General features: G+C 36.2%; 1 protein-coding gene across 5 annotated transcripts; it reads left to right on the top strand.

The window, feature by feature from the left end:
* Positions 1-168: 168 nt before the first annotated feature.
* LOC137091007 (protein TMED8-like) lies at positions 169-17,424 on the top strand. 5 transcript variants are annotated; one of them, XM_067455067.1, is made up of 8 exons: positions 169-394; positions 474-637; positions 2,178-2,358; positions 5,141-5,298; positions 8,959-9,157; positions 9,466-9,542; positions 11,456-11,494; positions 11,571-11,679. In XM_067455067.1, exons 1-7 carry the CDS (start codon positions 237-239, stop codon positions 11,461-11,463), a joined length of 945 nt encoding a protein of 314 aa, XP_067311168.1. In that variant the 5' UTR covers positions 169-236; the 3' UTR covers positions 11,464-11,494; positions 11,571-11,679. The 5 variants fall into 5 exon arrangements, 4 of the variants coding, with proteins under 4 accessions (XP_067311168.1, XP_067311169.1, XP_067311170.1 ...); XM_067455068.1 differs by lacking the exons at positions 169-394; positions 474-637; positions 2,178-2,358; ... (1 more) ...; positions 8,959-9,157; positions 9,466-9,542 and adding exons at positions 11,014-11,155; positions 11,768-11,867; positions 11,958-12,036; positions 13,783-14,073; positions 16,027-17,424; XM_067455069.1 differs by lacking the exons at positions 169-394; positions 474-637; positions 2,178-2,358; ... (1 more) ...; positions 8,959-9,157; positions 9,466-9,542 and adding exons at positions 11,058-11,155; positions 11,768-11,867; positions 11,958-12,036; positions 13,783-14,073; positions 16,027-17,424 and having other exon boundaries at positions 11,442-11,494.
* The last annotated feature ends 251 nt before the right edge of the window (positions 17,425-17,675 follow it).

Raw genomic sequence — 17,675 nt, 5'->3', positions numbered from 1 at the left:
GCATGCCAACATAGGTCTCCAAACATGAAATGTTACAAACTATATTTAAATATTATAAATTCTGAATAAAAAAAATCGGATTTTGCCGTTGGGACTTTTATTTTGAAAATGACGTAAATCAACTGTTTTGGTCTTACTGGTTCTAATTTCACAGTTGAAGTAGTTACTATAGAAACCTGACCTGTTTACGTTAAACCTGTATCTTGAATGAATCACGATTTAATTGTTTCATAAAAATGCTGGACCTTACCGTTAATTTAAACTCTCTCGGATTTGAGGCTGGACTCAATGAAGATGAGAAAGAACTGCTTTTTCTGCGCAGTCGATCTGCTGGGTTGACTGTAAGTGGATGTGCGCATGCTGTATTTGTCTGTGAACTTTTCGGATTATTAAGGTAAGAACAGCCCGGTATTAGCTATATGAGATCAGTAGTATATTTTTTTAATACTACTGTCATGTACTTTTTCCCACAGAAAGAAACTGAATTCTGAGAATGGCTGCACTGCTAAAACACATCTGTCTGTCGGCATACTGGGTGGAGGTCACGTGGGCAAACAGCTGGCAAAGCTTTTACTGCACGCATTAATCCTCAAGCCATGCGACATCAACATCTCTACCAAAAGACCTGAGACCTTAGGTTAGTGAGTGAATTTAAAGATATAGTACGTTCTATGCAATCTTTTTTGATAGAGGACCGGGTAACGAGATACATTTCTAGTTTCTTTCAGTATTTGTTCCTCAGACATTGCTCTTTAAAAGAAGAACCCATATCAACTGTAAGTTATATGTGAAGGGACCCAAATTAGTTTTTTTTTCATACAATTTAACTATTTACTCATTGAGATCTTCATATCTCTTGGATTTAACCATATAAGACCCCTTAACTCTCACCCCTAGAAGGAGCCAATTAGAAAAATACTGTTCATTCGTATTATTGAACATATGAAACAATACTTTTTGGTGGGTAAAAATTGCAGTTTTTAACTCAAAATATATAAAACTCTAACGTTACGTACGGTTGAGATGTCAGTTGTTGGTAAATCTTGCTTTACATTCACAGTAGTTTATTCGTTTTTTTTTTGGAATAATAAACATACCTGTAACAATGTTACTACAGTATACATTTATTGTACTGTATATACACCGATCAGGCATAACATTATGACCCTTTATTGTGTTGGTCCCCATTTTGCTGCAAAAACAGCCCTGACCCCAGCAGCATATCCTTTAAGTCCTGTAAGTTGTGAGGTTGTGCCCTCCATGGATTGAACTTGTTTGTTCAGCACATACCACAGAACCATCACACTGCCTTTGCCTGCTTGCCTTCTTCCCATAGTGCATCCTGGTGCCATGTGTTCCCCAGGTAAGCGGAGCACACGTACCCGACCATCCACGTGATGTAAAAAGAAAACATGATTCAAACCAGGCCACAGTCTTCCATTGCTCTGTGGTCCAGTTCTGATGCTCACGTGCCCACGTTGGCGTTTTTTGTGGTGGACAGGAGTCAGCATGGGCACCCTGAACTCATACCCTATATGCAACAGACTGTGATGCACTGTGTATTCTGACAGCTTTCATCAGAACCAGCATTAACTTCTTGAGCAATTTGAGCTACAGTAGCTGTTTAATCCCAGTCTTTGCTCCCCATGTGCATCAATGAGTCTTGGTCGCTGGTTCACCACTGTTCCTTCCTTGGAGCACTTTTGATAGCTACTGACCACTTCAGACCGGGAACACCCCACAAGAGCTGCAGTTTTGGAGATGCTCTGACTCAGTTGTCTAGCCTTCACAATTTGGCCCTTGTCAAACTCACTCAAATCCTTATGCTTATTTTTCCTGCTGCTAACACATCAACTTTGAGGAAAAAATATTCACTTGCTGCCTAATATATCCCACACACTAACAGGTGCCGTGATGAAGTGTGTTTACAATATCTTTTAATTAACTTTTTGAAGCGTCAAAGTGGCAGTTGCATAGCTGCCGTGGGCGAAAGTCTTAAGGGTTTGGAACGACATGAAGGTGAGGAATTAATGAAGAAACCTTAAATTGTTATATAAAATCAGACTGTTTTACATTTTTACATTTGTGGGACTGCTGTGCCCTCGTCGATAAAGCAGGATTTTTTTTTTTATAAAGATCTACTAGTTAATTCTCTCTCTTGTTTCATTGATCCATAGGGAAATTTTCAGACATTGGTGTCGAGTGTTACTTTGACAACATTAGGCTGGCTAAACAAGCAGACTTGCTCTTCCTCTGTGTCTTGCCCTCTCATCTTCCTCAAGTATGCTCAGACATTTGCTGCCATCTGTCTTCAGACTGTCTTGTGTACAGTTTCACCTCAGCAGTGCCACTGAACAGGTATTAAAATTAACATTCAATTAATATTAAATATTATACACTGTTATTTATAATGGAATAAGGAACATTTCCTGTGCTTTTTTGATATTTTTGTTGATTGAATCTGTCAGATTTTGATTATAGAGTGCAGCTTTTGGGTTCCGGAAGTAAAAACTTCATTCAATTTCTCCATTTCGAACGATAACTTATAAACCTTTAAAGAGCTACGAGGTTGTTTTAGCTTCCGCTCAAGCTGTCAGCCTGAATTATTTCAGCTATTTTTTAAATAATCTTGTTTGACAGTAGAATTCCTGGTAAAAAAAAAAAAAAAAAAAAAAAAAACTACATTACTCTTTATGCTCTGCAGAAAACTACACCAATCAGAGTTGAAAAAAGCAACATGCTCAAAAATAGCTCTTTTGCTTCCACCTACTCCCATAAACACTGTGAATGCCGTAATCATGCTCATTTCACTACGCTCTCATAATACTGAAATGTTTGTTTATTATGCTTATTTTACAATAAATTTAAAACATATTGTATATATTTTAATTACAATAAAAAAGTTAGTCATTTAATTGTTAGTCATTTTAAAAAATAAATAAAGGCACACTTTGTAGCTTTTTCACTGCTAGAGGTCGTCAAATAACTAAGTAAACTAAACTTATTTTAAAAACGAACACTTGAAATGAAATCATCGTGATGATAATTGCCTTCAATGACATAAACTAACTTTGGGGAAAAAATATTTAAAGTGTTATTTTATTGTTTAGTTTGCCTCGCGTCCATTAGAAAACACAGAGGGGCGACTATACTGGGACCGGTCACCGGGGGGCGATCGAGGCGCGAAAGCTTCAGTTTCTGAGAGGGGTGCTGCAGGCTTGGGTAAAACATGGTACTCGCGGTAAATCGAGAAAACCAGATTTAAACAATAAGACTAACTGTGTTGAGCTCTGTAACAATGGTTAGTTTGACACTGACACGGTCCGTGTCCTGGTTAAAACAGCTTATTTCTCTGGATTTAACCCTCTGGTGCTCTTCGGTCATTTCCGACCGAAAAATTTTCTGTTTTAAAATTTTAAAAATCCCAGCTTCATCAGAATGATATGAAACTTGGTGACTTTTTTAGCATTAGGTATGTAAACACACAAAAAAATTGGGGTCATGATTCGAGCATGCTAATTGGTCATTAAAAAAAAAGTAACGTTCATTGTCTTCGGTCATAAATGACCGACCATAGGAAATTAATGGGAAATCGGCAAAAATACAAAAATTCTCTGAATATTTGTGTGTACAATCTACAAATCAGCCACAATGCTGAAAAAAAGTACACAGCAGTAAAGGGGTGACACTCTAAAACATCAAGAGTGTGATACTGACACATCCACTCACACACACGCACACACACGCACACTTATACACACACATACCTATGAAAAATGTAATCTATGAACCACATTTAGAATTTTTAAAAATCACTGCTTCATCTGAAAATTATAAAACTTGGTTACTTTTCTAGCATTAGGTATGTAAACACACACAAAAAAATTAGGGCATTATTCGGGCATGCTAAGTGGTCATAAAAAAATTACTTCCACTTGTGCTCTTCGGTCAAAAATGACCCCCATAGGAAATGAATGGGAAATCTGCAAAAACACAAATATTTGCAGGATATTTGTGTGTACAATCTACAAATCGGCCACAATGCTGAAAAAAAGTACACAGCAGTATAGGGATGACACTCTAAAACATCAGGAGTGTGATATTGACACATCCACTCACATACACACGCACACACGCACACTTATACACACACACACCCATGAAAAACTGAACCTATGAACCACATTTTGAATTATTAAAAATCAAATCTTCGTCAGAATGATATGAAACTTGGTGACTTTTCTAACATTAGGTATGTAAACACACAAACAAATTGAGGGCATGATTCAAGCATGCTAAGTGGTTGTAAAAAAAATACTCCCACTTACCATAGGAAATGAATGGGAAATCTGCAAAAACACAAATTCACAGAAAAAAAATCACCATTTCTAAAAAAAAGTAATAATATAAAAATAGTATTTGATTATTTTTATATATTTATTCAAATCCAGCTAAAAAAAATTATTAAATGTGTTGAAAAGTGAACTTGGGAATTCACAAGCCCCTCCATAGAGACCTCTAGTGGATTACACCCATGGTTGCATAATTTCTTAAATAATTCCAAAAGAGGGCGCTAATCTGCCTTCAGTTATTTTTTTTTTGAAGGCCTAGTCTCTATTTTAACCTAAAATACTGCAATTAAAAAATTTTTTAAATAAAATGTTTTAAAAATATATATATTTTATAATTTTAAATGGCAAAAATAGACAATAATTATTGCATAAATATTAAAAAATACCATCAAATCATCTCAAAATACAAAATTAAAAAGAAAAAATATTATTGAAGAAAAATAAATTGCATTGGTTTTACTGGGGTGGAGGAAGTTTAATTTTTAGGTGTCCGGTCACTTATGACCGGGAAGACAACCAATGTAACCCGTAAACGAGGAGCACCAGAGGGTTAAACATTCTTGGAAATATTTGGGAAAAAGTACACATGTCAACAAAATATATATCATTGTTTTAGTGGATATTTTAATACATATTGTGCCTTTAAATAAATGTATAAATGATGTGTTTCTATTTTGTTGCAAAATTATTACTTTATGTAATTATTTATTTATTGAACTTCACATGTAGCCACAATATGTCACAGTTAAGCATCGGCTTATCATCATATCACACTCTTTTTTTTTCAGGCTTGCAATGCTTCTTGACCACAGTTTTATTATCAAACCCCAGTATGAGTTTATGGCTTGTGATGATGTGACTTCAGTTTGGCTCCTCCACAATCAAGTGTCGGCAGCTTTAAAGCGCAAGGAAGTGCTTTCGGCATCACTTCCTCTTTCAATGAATGGTGTGTGAAAACAGATGTGTCCTTGACAATACCTTTGCATTTTAAATGTTTATACCCATCTGTCACTTTTATAGACATTAAATTATGACAGACATTATTATATTATAAATCTAATATTATCTTAAAATATGTATCTAAAAGAAGTAATAAAAGAAGTAGTAATATCCAATAAATATATTTTTTTAAAATATAAACAAATAAATGCAGTTATTTTAAACATTCTATTCATGAGAAGATAATGTATCATATGAAAAAAAAAAAATATATATATATATATATATATATATATATATATATATATATATATATATATATATGTATGTATTTTTATTTATTTTTTTTAATTTTTTTTATTTAAGGATAGCCCCTTGAGATGATCCATCTCTTTTTCAAGCTCCTAAAGAGACACGTGATGGGGGGAAAATTAGATCGGAGGAAAAATGATAAGTCAGTATTTTTGCGTTCTCTCACAAATGTTTGCCTTCCCTGAGAAACTTTGCAAATGCAAAGAAAATGTTGCGATGGAATGCAAAGGTATTATGAGCGAAAGCAAAGTTTCTCGTGGGAAGGCAAAACATGTGCGAGAAAATGCAAAAGCATTGACTTAACTTTCTCCCATTTAATATTCCCATCGCCACGTCCCTTAAGGGGACTCGTATATCACATATAGTACCACAAAATAAGCTGCACAACTTTTTACAATATTGATAATTACAGTCCCTGACAAAAGTCTTGTCGCTTGTGTACAAATTGACCTAATGTGCCGCTGAAATATATTTCTAATCAAGATTTGTTTACAAGAAATGGCTCATTTTAATTCCACCAGCTTTTGTGACAATGTTTCAGTGAAAAACTAAACTTTTAAAAAGTATTCTAATATTCACAGCTTGGTAAAGCCCATTGAGTCAATTTTTGCAAAGACATAAGTGTTGTCGCCTTGTCATATGAGCTTCACCTTTGACTAATAATGGATCAATTAGGTCTCAAGTGTGTATAAAAAGAACCCCAGTACGCTAGACCTTCACATCAACTGCAACTAGACCTCTGCAAACATGCCTAAGATTCACCCTGAGACTAAAGTTTTGATTATCAAGAGGCTGAAGACCAGATCCACTGCTGATGTGGCAGACACCTTCAATGTGTCTCAGCGTCAAGTACAGAGGATAAAAAAAAGATTTGAAGAGACTGGAGACGTTTTTGACAAGCCCAGGTCAGGCAGACCCCGCAAGACAACTGCTCGAGAGGACCGTTTGTTGGCTCGAAAATCCAAGGCCAGCCCATTTTCCACTGCAGCAGAGCTCCACAAGACCTGGTCACCTGAAGTCCCTGTGTCAACCAGAACAGTTTGTCGGATTCTGTCTCAAAATGGCCTCCATGGTCGAATCAGTGCCCAGAAGCCAGCACTAAACAAAAGACAATTGAAAAACCGTGTGGCATTTGCCAAGGCCCACAGCCTGCTAAAAGGATGGACGCAGGAAAAGTGGCAGAAGGTGGATTTTTCAGATGAATCTTCTGTTGAATTACACCACAGTCGCCGCAAATATTGCAGGAGACCTACTGGAGCCAGAATGGATCCGAGATTCACCAAGAAAACAGTAAAGTTTGGTGGCGGAAAAATCATGGTCTGGGGTTACATCCAGTATGGGGGTGTGCGAGAGATCTGCAGGGTGGAAGGCAACACCAATAGTCTAAAATACCAAGAAATCTTAGCTACCTCTTATATTCCCAACCATAAAAGAGGCCAAATTCTGCAGCAGGACGGTGCTCCATCGCATACTTCCATCTCCACATCAAAGTTCCTCAAGGCAAAGAAGATCAAGATGCTCCAGGATTAGCCAGCCCAGTCACCAGACATGAACATCATTGAGCATATGTGGGGTAGGATGAAAGAGGACGCATGGAAGACGAAGCCAAAGAATATTGATGAACTCTGGGAGGCATGCAAGACTGCTTTCTTAGCTATTCCTGATGACTTCATCAATAAATTGTATGAATCCTTGCCAAACCGCATGGATGCAGTCCTTCAAGCTCATGGAAGTCATACAAGATATTAAATTTGGATCTCACAGCACCACAACTTAATTTGCTGATATATTTTTGTATTTGCTGTAAATTTGTTCAATTTCTGTATAGGCGACAAAACATTTGTCTTGCCAAAATTTGACCTTTCTGTCTTGATTAAATGATAAATATTTTTTCTGTGAACATTATTTATTTCAGTGCATTAAACATCATTTGGGAGGGTTTTAGCTTTTCATATGAGCTATTTCTAACACCAATGAATTAATTAAAGGTCAGGTTAATATCAGGTATTTCTAGAAAATAGATAAGCGACAAGACTTTTGTCAGGGACTGTATAATAAATGTTTTTTGAGCAGCAAATCAGCATATCAGAACGATCATGTGACACTGAGTATTGATGCTGAAAATTCAGCCTTGACATCCCAGGAATAAATTACCATTTTAAATATATAACAATAAAAACAAGTTATTTCAAATTGTTATAATATTTCACAATTGGAATTTAAAATAATAAAAAATCTTAGAAATGCACTCAAGCAATTGTTTTAAAAGCTGCTGAACTGCATCTGGTTGCATCATGCTCATGTATTTTGTTAACTAAGCAAATTATTAAAAAAGTGTCATTGAAACTTGATAAATCTTAGGTGGACAAATATTCTTTTGATTGTGATTATTTTTGCAACTTTATAATTAGCTTAACTAAGCAAAAAAAAAAAAAAAAAAAAATTGTTACACTTAATTTTCAGGTGTCATTTTTACAGTGTAATTGTATATTTAACGGGATAGTTCACCCAAAAATGAAAATGATCCCATGATGTACTCACCCTCAAGTCAGATGTATATGACATTCTTCTTTCAGACGAATACCATCAAAGCTATATTTAAAAAAAAATCCTTTATATTGCCAGTGAATGGCTGTTTCTGTTTTGAAGTCCATAAAAATGCATCTATCCATCATAAAAGTGCTCCACACGGCTCTGCGCATTCACGAGAGACTGGCGTTCCAGTGTATGACGTAGCACGCAGACAATAGCGTAAGTTCTGGTTGACGAATACGGAAGAGCAGAGGATAGAGCAAAATAAAACTTGCCGTCATACGCCATATGCTGGAATGCCAGTCTCTCGTGAACGCACGTATTCGACAGTTAGAGATTACAGTTTGTAAAGTTTTAAATACGGATATATTTTTTACACAAACGCTTCGCTTCAGAAGGCCTTTATTAACCCCCTGGAGCTGTGTGGAGCAGTTTTATGATGGATAGATGCACTTTTATGGACTAAACAGAAACAGCCATTCACTGCCATTATAAAGCTTGGAAGAGCCAGGACTTTTTTTATATATAACTGTATAGAATGTCATATACAGTATGCCTAGGATGGCTTGAGGGTGAGTAAATAATGGGCTAATTTTAATTTTCATTTAATTAAGTAGATGTACTTACTATAGGGTTAGGGTTTGGTTTAGGGTTAGCTCATGTAATGTGTGTGACAAGGACACTGTAAAATAAAGTGTTACCATAGTTTTTATTTCCCCTCAGTCTATGTCTGTGTCCATCTGTCATGTGAAGTCAACATAGCATGGTTTTCATATGGTGTGCTGTAAGAGTCCATTAAGTAAACTGTGAGTGTTTACTGAAGGTGGCCTTTTCCTGGATCAGAGATGGGTATCAGCGGTGCTCTACGGTCTCCTCAACATGTGCACGGCAGAGAAGCTGGGCTCCGGAAAGACTCTTCGCCTGCTAAATGGGCTGTTCGAGACCGGTGTTTCAACAAACACATTTACTTATCAGAGTTTCGTAAACTCACCCGGTGCATCTGATCCCAATAAACCCGATGAGTGAGTCTAAAGCATTTTTTTATTCAGAGATTTACATATCAGTTTTACTTGTTTAATTATAGTTTTATTCATATTTTTACACTTTCCTGTTGCTATTTAGATTACATTTATCTTTTGTTTAATTTTTGTTTTATTCATTATTTAATACATTTTAGTGCTTCAAACTTATTTCAGTTTATTGCCTCTTTTTATTTTTGTTTAATAATAACCCCATTCTATAGAAGCTGATTCATATTCATATACTATTACATAACCAGGTTTTATAATAATTTGCTCCCTCATAATAATTTGTCTCTGTTTCTTCACAGCCTTTTTCCATGGATCAATTTGATTGATGCACAAACTAAAGACACTCCATTGACTGATCTGGTGTGGAGGAATAAAGGTTTGCGAGACAGGATTTCAGTCATGTATTACAGTGCGTTTTCAACCCTAGTAGAAGGATCATTTTCTTCATAGTAATTTGTTCACTGAGACAAATCAAATTAAATTGTGCAACATTTTGGTTTTAGGGTGTACATGCTTGTGTTCATGTTTAATCTGTTTAAAACTAACCATCTGTTATGTGCAGATGTTTGTAAGCCTCTAAATTAAGTGCTAATTAAACTCAGGGGAAACGTTAGTATGTCAGTTCAGCTGTATCCCTCTGAGCTGGGTTACTGCTATATTTGAGCTTTATCCTCTGCAGATTATTTGCCACATAAGGCCATATTTTCAAGTACATTTGAATGTGCCAAGATAACTAGAAAATGGCAAAACAAGGATTGCATAACAAATATTGACTAAAACTAATAAACAATAGAACTGTCCACTTATCTCTCAAAGCATGTAAAGCTATGTACAATACTTGTAAAATAAATGTAAGAAACAATTTTCTTTTGTATTTGTTTTGTATTTTACATAATTTGTATTTTATTGTTTTATTTTGTAGAGTGTTTTAAAGGTACACTATGTAACTAAATTGAAATAATGCGATAAATAATCACTTCTCCTTTCAAAATGTGTTTGTGTCTACCCTGATTAACTATGGTAAGCCTGAAATAAGTGTTTATATTGTAGACCTGATTTTCACAGGAAATTGCGTAGAGAAAAGTTGCTCAGGCTTGCGTGTATGGTGTAGTTAGTCACAAAGAGTGAGAAAGGTTGACGTGGAGCAGCAAAATCACCCGGTTTAAAAAAAAATGCAGAACTGCGGAGAGTCTGCTGGCAAAAAGAGAATGAGAGAGCGCGCAATTATACACACACACAGAAATTTGTTTTATTTATAAACAATTTTTTTTATTTATAAACAATATTGTTATAGTTCTATAGTTAAGTATATATATATATATATATATATATATATATATATACATACATACATACACACATTTTTTTACACAAATTATTTATATATAAAGGAATGTAATTATTAACTTATACATATACTTAAATATATAACTAACAATATTGTTTATTAATTTAAAAAAAGAATAGTACTTATACACACACAGAAATATATATACATTTTTTTTTTTTATAAACAATATTGTTATAGTTCTTATAGTTAAGTATATATATATATATATATATATATATATATATATATATATATATATAATTATTATTAACTTAAACATATACTTAAATATATAACTAACAATATTGTTTATTAATTAAAAAAGAACAGTATTTATTGTAAAAACATTATAAATGTCTTTACTGTCACTTTTGATCAATTTAATGCGTCTTTGCTTAGTAAAAAAATATTGTTAATTTTCCTAGCAACCTTTCTTATACTGTATACTGTTCAAAACTGCTTTTATGTAACCTACTGTTTGGAGTAGTAGTATTTTTCATAGGACTTTTATTATATATTCGTCTGTTTCTAGCAGCCATTCACAAAAGACTTGCCTCTGCTGCCTTCACAGTACGTATTTACAAATTAGCGGACTTCCTGGGCGTTAAACGTTATTTGTCAAGCACTGTTGCATCTACAGCATCACACGTTCGCCGGAGGTACGTGGATAAAAATTATATAAGGGAACATTACTTTACGTGCGGATACGGGTTTAACACATACGGTTGTTATGCAAATGTGCTCGCTTTTTTTTTGGTTGTGCTGAGATTGATGATTTGATGGTGAATTGCACTTTAGTTACGCGACGTGTCAACTGTTGCTGCGATTCGTATGAATGTAATTTGATGACGAATACGCACAACATGTCGGTCAACAGATTTATATTTACAAATGTCTATGTTTATCGAATGTAAAAACGAAATACGGATTTATTTGTTCTTGCTGATTTTTTGTTTCAGTTTTTTAATGAGGTTCATTGAAAGACACATCTGAGGCAGGTAAGAGATTTCATGAGTTTGTATTAGATATGTTTTTGATGAATATGATGATTTATTGATGTTTTTTGTGCTCTAGAGATGGAGAAACAAGAGACATCAGAGCTTGAATCTAGACTGTCATCCCTGTCTGTTTCTTCTTTCCCTGGTATAACGTCAAAAAACTGTGAAGCAAACCCTTTAAACAGGTTTGTTCATGTTTATATGAGTTCCAAAAATGGTTATTTTAGGGTTCAAGGGTATGCTAACCTCATTATTCCCACTGTCATTTTAAAGACTTCAAAGCACAGACCTTTCCCGGACGGTAATCCAACCGGACAACCAAACCAAAATGGATGATAACAGCAATAACAGAGAATCTCCACAGTCTACTGAGGTATATTAAACTCAAGCCTAACAGGTGTATATATATGTAAGTGAGCTTTAGTGATGTTCTTGTATGTGTGTATTGTGCTGTTGTCAACAGGAGCCCAGCGCATCTCTCGGGAAGGCAGAAGCGGGTGACACACAGGAGAGCAGTACTTCAGACCCCGGGGAGAAAAAAGGTTAGCACATCCCCTGTTAGAGGAGTGAAGCTAAACACAGGGAACCTTCCCATCATGTTTCATCATTGCCCCTGAGAACAAAGCTGTCTGAAAAAAGAATGATGTCTATGATGTTTGAGATGATGTAAGATGTTATGATGTCTAAGGTGTGATTTTTACAGTCACTTTCTAATTGAAATTGACAGTTCTTTTCTGTGTGGAATATTGCAGTATTTATTATAAATGATTTATCTGTGCACATGTGTGTGGTCTACTAGAATAGGTTTTCATGCCTGAATGTTCTAAAAACAACTAATCATTATTTTTCACATTATATATTACATTGTTGCAGCTCCTCCCTTCCCGGTCAGTCAGTAACGCTCTCTGTTTAGTTTCTATGAAGACCCTCCTTCTAAAATGCGCAGTGTGCTCTGATTGGTCGACTGGACCAGTGTCTTGTGATTGGTCAACTGCTTCCAGCTTGTCTCAGAAATGTCACGACCCTTACCATAACCGCAAGTTTCAGCAAACTACTGCCCTGTCCCATATAGCACCCTAAACACTCGCGGTCTTCCTACCAGTCTGCACTTTTGTGACCACAGCTTGACATGAACACCCGCCAACTCACTACTTTGGTGGGTTGAATTTTATGTATAATGTTGTTTTTTCTATTGTAGTCTTTTAAAAAGGCATCTGAAATAATAAACTAATTGCAATGTAGTGTTGTTAAAAATCTAAATTTTTCGATACGTATCAATACTGATATTTCAGAATGCTTTCAATACACATTTTCTGCAGAATAGAACCACAGTACCAGCTGCACTCTCTCTCTCTCTCTCTCTCTCTCTCTCTCTCTCTCTCTCTCTCTCTCTCTCATCTCTCATCTCTCATCTCTCATCTCTCAGACAGTGGATTGACACACAAACCCTCCTTTCCTCATTCACTAATTTAATTTACGCCGGATGAATGTTGTTAGAGAGCTTGAATTTCGCCATCGGATTGGCTGTATTGTAGCCTGACAAGCCAGACCCACATCAAGATGTTTGGTCTGGAAACTCACCATTGACAGCTCAATCCGAGGGGCGGGATAAACGGTTGTCTTTCAAACTCCCTCTGCACGCGATAGGAGAGCGCTACACCAACCAGAGCAACGAAGGTGAAGCAGAGCTCGTTGATAGATTAAACATTCGCGTATCCGGTCGGCTAAACTCCGAACACATCTTCCCTTTTTAAGAATGACTTCAGTGCCGTTCTTTGTTCTTTTCTCAGAGAAAAGCTTAACTCCAGGTCTTCCAGAGTTGCGGTCAGAGCTGATTCGAAAGACCGCCGCCGTTCGCCAGTTTCTGTGTTTACTAGAAGCACACAAACACAACTCGGCCGTCGTCATTATGGCCCCGCCCGCCGACTCTATACACGATGTGATTGGCCTGTCCAGATTGAGAGGAATACAGCTCAGAAGGGTATTGAGAGTTCCTAGACGACACTTGCGGGCAGATTAAATTTGCTGCCGCTAGGGTGCGTCTAGATTTCTAGGCTAGCTGTATTGTGCATAATTTTGCTCATTCCCGCAGGTTTTGTCCCAAAGTACGCGGACATGAAGTACTAAATAGATTTCTTTTCACTGTGTATAAATTCACAATGCAAAAAATAGACAATCATAAAAACAGACTTTTGATTTTGGGGTGATTTGAATACATGCACTACTGTAATATTGTGAAAGCGTTAAATGAAAGAATATTCATTGAGCGTTCACTTATCTTTTTGCAGCACTTCCTCCGATGAAACCGCCATCCACGTGGACCTCCGTGGCTGTGAAGGAACTGAAGACTAAGCTCCGTCAAGAGAAGGACAGCGTGGTGACGGTGTATCGTGGAGACATTATGACCGTCCACGTGCCCACTGTTCCTGAGGCCAAGCGTGTGTGCTGGGAGTTTGCCACAGATGGCTATGACATTGGTTTTGGGATTTACTTCGACTGGTCACCAGTCACAAGCCGAGCCATTACCGTCCACATTAGCGAATCCAGTGACGATGAGGATGAAGATGACGAGCTGGAAGGTGAGGGAGAACTTCCTATCCTGTTTCCTGCTTTTGTTGAAACTTTTTTTTGATAAAGTAGTAGTAGTTTTTGTTTCTAGTGTCTTTTATCATACACAGTCGTCCTCAAATGTTATTAACAAATTAGTTGTCAGTTTTCTTCAGTCACACAGTTAAGAACTTGTCCCGGTCATATTTCAACCTAAATTCAAAGAACGAAATAAAATTTGTATATTTTGAATAAAGAAAAAGCCTATTTTTCGGTCTTTTAGGATGTTACAAAGACCACATTCAAACAGCAACAGAATACGGTTGTCAGTCCTGTATTTGAGTCCTTAATACGGTTCCGTTCACACACAATACGGTTATTTATGGGAGTGATATCTGCGCTAGAACCAAACTCACAACTGTACATTTTCAGGACTCACAACCACATTCTCAGAAAACGTAAGCTGTGTGAACAGAACCTGACTGGACAGCTTTTGTCCGTCATGTCATACAGATATAAAAGCTGCTGTCGGTCAATAAAGGTTTGACAGATGAACTCGTAGCTCGATTGGACTCTTGTCATGTCAAAAGTGATAAGACTTTTCAGTTTTATGGACGTCACCATCTTTGATATTACTTTGAGGTTTGGGCACTGTCGTGATTATTGGTCAGAGAATATGGGCTTGACTCCTGTTGCATGTTTACAGTCAGTATTTAGACTGTAAGTCGCTGTTTGAATGGGACATTTCGAGACTTACACCTGTAAGGAAATATGGTTGTCAGTCCCAAAAACAGTGTAAATGTAGCCTTAACATTATTAGCATGAAAATTATGCAATCTCCCCCCAGCTTTTGTCTCATTGTTTGATATTATTATTATTATAAATAATTATAAAAATGTAGTGGTCATTAATAATTATTTGTAATAATAATAAAAATTGTTCCTTTGGATGTTCATTTAATCAAATACAGAAAAAAAAATGCATCTCAATTTCTACAAAAATTATTAAACAGACCTTTTTTTTTTTTTTAACATTGATAATAAAAGAAATGTTTCCTAAGCCCCAAGTCAGAATGATGTCTGAAGGATCATGTGAAACTGAAAACTGGAGTATTGATGCTGAACATTCAGCTTTTTTTTTTCATCACAGGAATCAATTACAATTTTAATTATATTCAAATAGAAATTTGTTATTTTAAATTTTAATAATATTTCACAATATTTCAATTTTTATTAATTTTTTGATCAAATAAATGCAGTTTTAGTGAACAGAAAGTCATTATTTACTCACTCTTCTGAACACATATGAAGATATTTTGATGAAATCTGAGATCTTTCTGTCCCTCTATTGACAGCTACGCAACTACCAGTTTGATGTTTCAAAAAGTTCATAAAGAGATCTTAAAACTAATCCGTGTGATTTCAGCGGTTTAGTCCAAATTTTCTGAAGAGACTCAATTACTTTATATGACGAACAGATTAAATTTAGGCTTTTATTCACATTTAAAAAATTGATCAGCGAACATAAACAAAAGCTCTACTGAACCTGCTTGATGCACAAGGACAAACCTCTTACAGAAGCTCAAAAGCATGAGAATGAGCCTCAATACATGTCAAGGGAACATGTTTGAGCTTCCTTTTACCAACTGATGTGTGTGTGTGTGTTGATGAATGTTTAAAGCCTAAATTCAGTTTGTTCATCATGTAAAGCGATCGCATCCCTTCAGAAAAATGACTAAAGCGCTCCATTCATATGGATTATTTTCCCCATATTTGATGAAGTTTTTGAAGCGTTAAAGTGGTAGCTGCGCAGCTGTCAATGGAGGGACAGAATGCTCTCAGATTTCATCAAAAAGATTTCCGAAGATCAACGAAATTCTTACGGGTTTGGAGCGTTCATTTTTGGGCGAACTATCACTTTACAATAAGCAGATGCATACAAGGAATACTTCCAGTGACACATGGGCAATTGTTTTGTCGAAACAGGCCCTGTGGTTCCAGGAGATGTTGAGAAGGGCTCTAAATCAGTTGCCAACTCGAACTTGGGAGAGATTCTGCCTGTGTACCGTCAGGACAGCCATCTGGCAGTGCAGGGCGGCAGCCACGAGTTTCCAGGAGACGGCACATACCAGCTGAAGTTTGACAACTCGTACTCGCTGTGGCGGAATAAGACTCTGTACTATAGAGTGTACTACAGTGCCTGAGGGACGAGTGCTTATTTAAAACCTTTCAGTGATACTGTTATTCATCGTATGTATTCGATTACTGTATAATTTTTGCTATCGTTGATTTGTGCTTTTTGTTTTATCCAAGCCCTATCATAGATCAAAAAATTGCTTTGAAAAAAAGATATATACATATATATGGCTTTAAGATGTTACGTGCAAGATTATATATTTCATATAAAGGTCCATATATGTTTTATAATTGTATTGTCTGACACCACAACAAAACTGTGGCATCACATATCAGGGACTACAGAGTAATCAGGGAAAGTGTATGGGTGGTGAACCCACAGTTCAACACAATTCAAAGGCAAACAAAGAAAGTGAGAAAGTCAATGTAGGTGACGTGGCAGAAGTCACTGTTGATTCAGGTAATGATATATGAGTGTTCTTTGTTTGGTTTCTTGTTGTTTAATGTCTTTATATAATATAGACATAGACATGCAGCGTCCGACACTATTTCTTATACTGCTAATATTGTGTTTGTTTTCTCAGCCACAAAGACGCTGGAAGCCACAGCTAGTTAAGATGTATTTTAAACCTCATATTCATGTTTTTATTGCAGTTGCATACTCAATCACATCAGTCAGCAAATGGTTAAATCCTGCTTGTTTCAACTTTAAACCATTTCCTGCCACAGAAGCTGATTTGTTGCATAACTGATCCAATATTTACACGTCCCAGGCTCTCATTTGGCATGATTAAGGGTTGTTTGGCATCTGTTCGGTCTCTTAAGTCTGCATAGACACAATGCAGATTGCATATGTTACCAAGGTGACTAGAAAAATACATGTAGCATATAGGTTTCGTGCTTATGTTCATTCATAGGAAGACTTTTCTTGCTTATATCACGTGCAATATGTCAAGTGCTGCCAGCAGGTGTAGCTTTGTTTCCTTGAAATACTTATTGATTATGAATACCAAATCATGCCGCAAACGTTTCTCTTTTTTTGTACCTTAAATTATTTGCATGTCTAAAGAGACAGTTGCATTGTGCTGCTGAGGTACTTTATTCTGCCAATGTGCTTTTCTGCTCATTCACCTTTTTGTATATGTATACGACACATGTTTGATATCCTTTTCCTGTTTTTCGTCTGTTTCGTCATTTTTTTTTTTTTTTTTTTGCTGTGTGTTCACAATAAACGTCGAGGTGAATTCAGTTTGCTGTCTGTTACATATATCCAGACTCATGGTTCATTCCTGGTCTTCCGATAATACACTGCACTTCCTTGTGAACGTAGTCATAAAAAAGTGCTGTTTCAGCATTAAAAACGTGCCTTTGGACGATCACATGCTCCATTTCCCCTTAAAACGGAGTCATGGTAGAATTCGGTAGAATTAAACGAAGTGCCATTCTTTCTTATTTTAGATAGAGGGCGCTGTTTGACTGAAAGACAACATTTCAACCCT

This window comes from Pseudorasbora parva, chromosome 10, assembly GCF_024679245.1.
Source record: "Pseudorasbora parva isolate DD20220531a chromosome 10, ASM2467924v1, whole genome shotgun sequence".
NCBI classification, from domain to species: Eukaryota; Metazoa; Chordata; class Actinopteri; order Cypriniformes; family Gobionidae; genus Pseudorasbora; species Pseudorasbora parva.
Note: the sequence above shows the minus strand (reverse complement) of the source record. Positions and strands in the feature narration are given on the sequence as shown.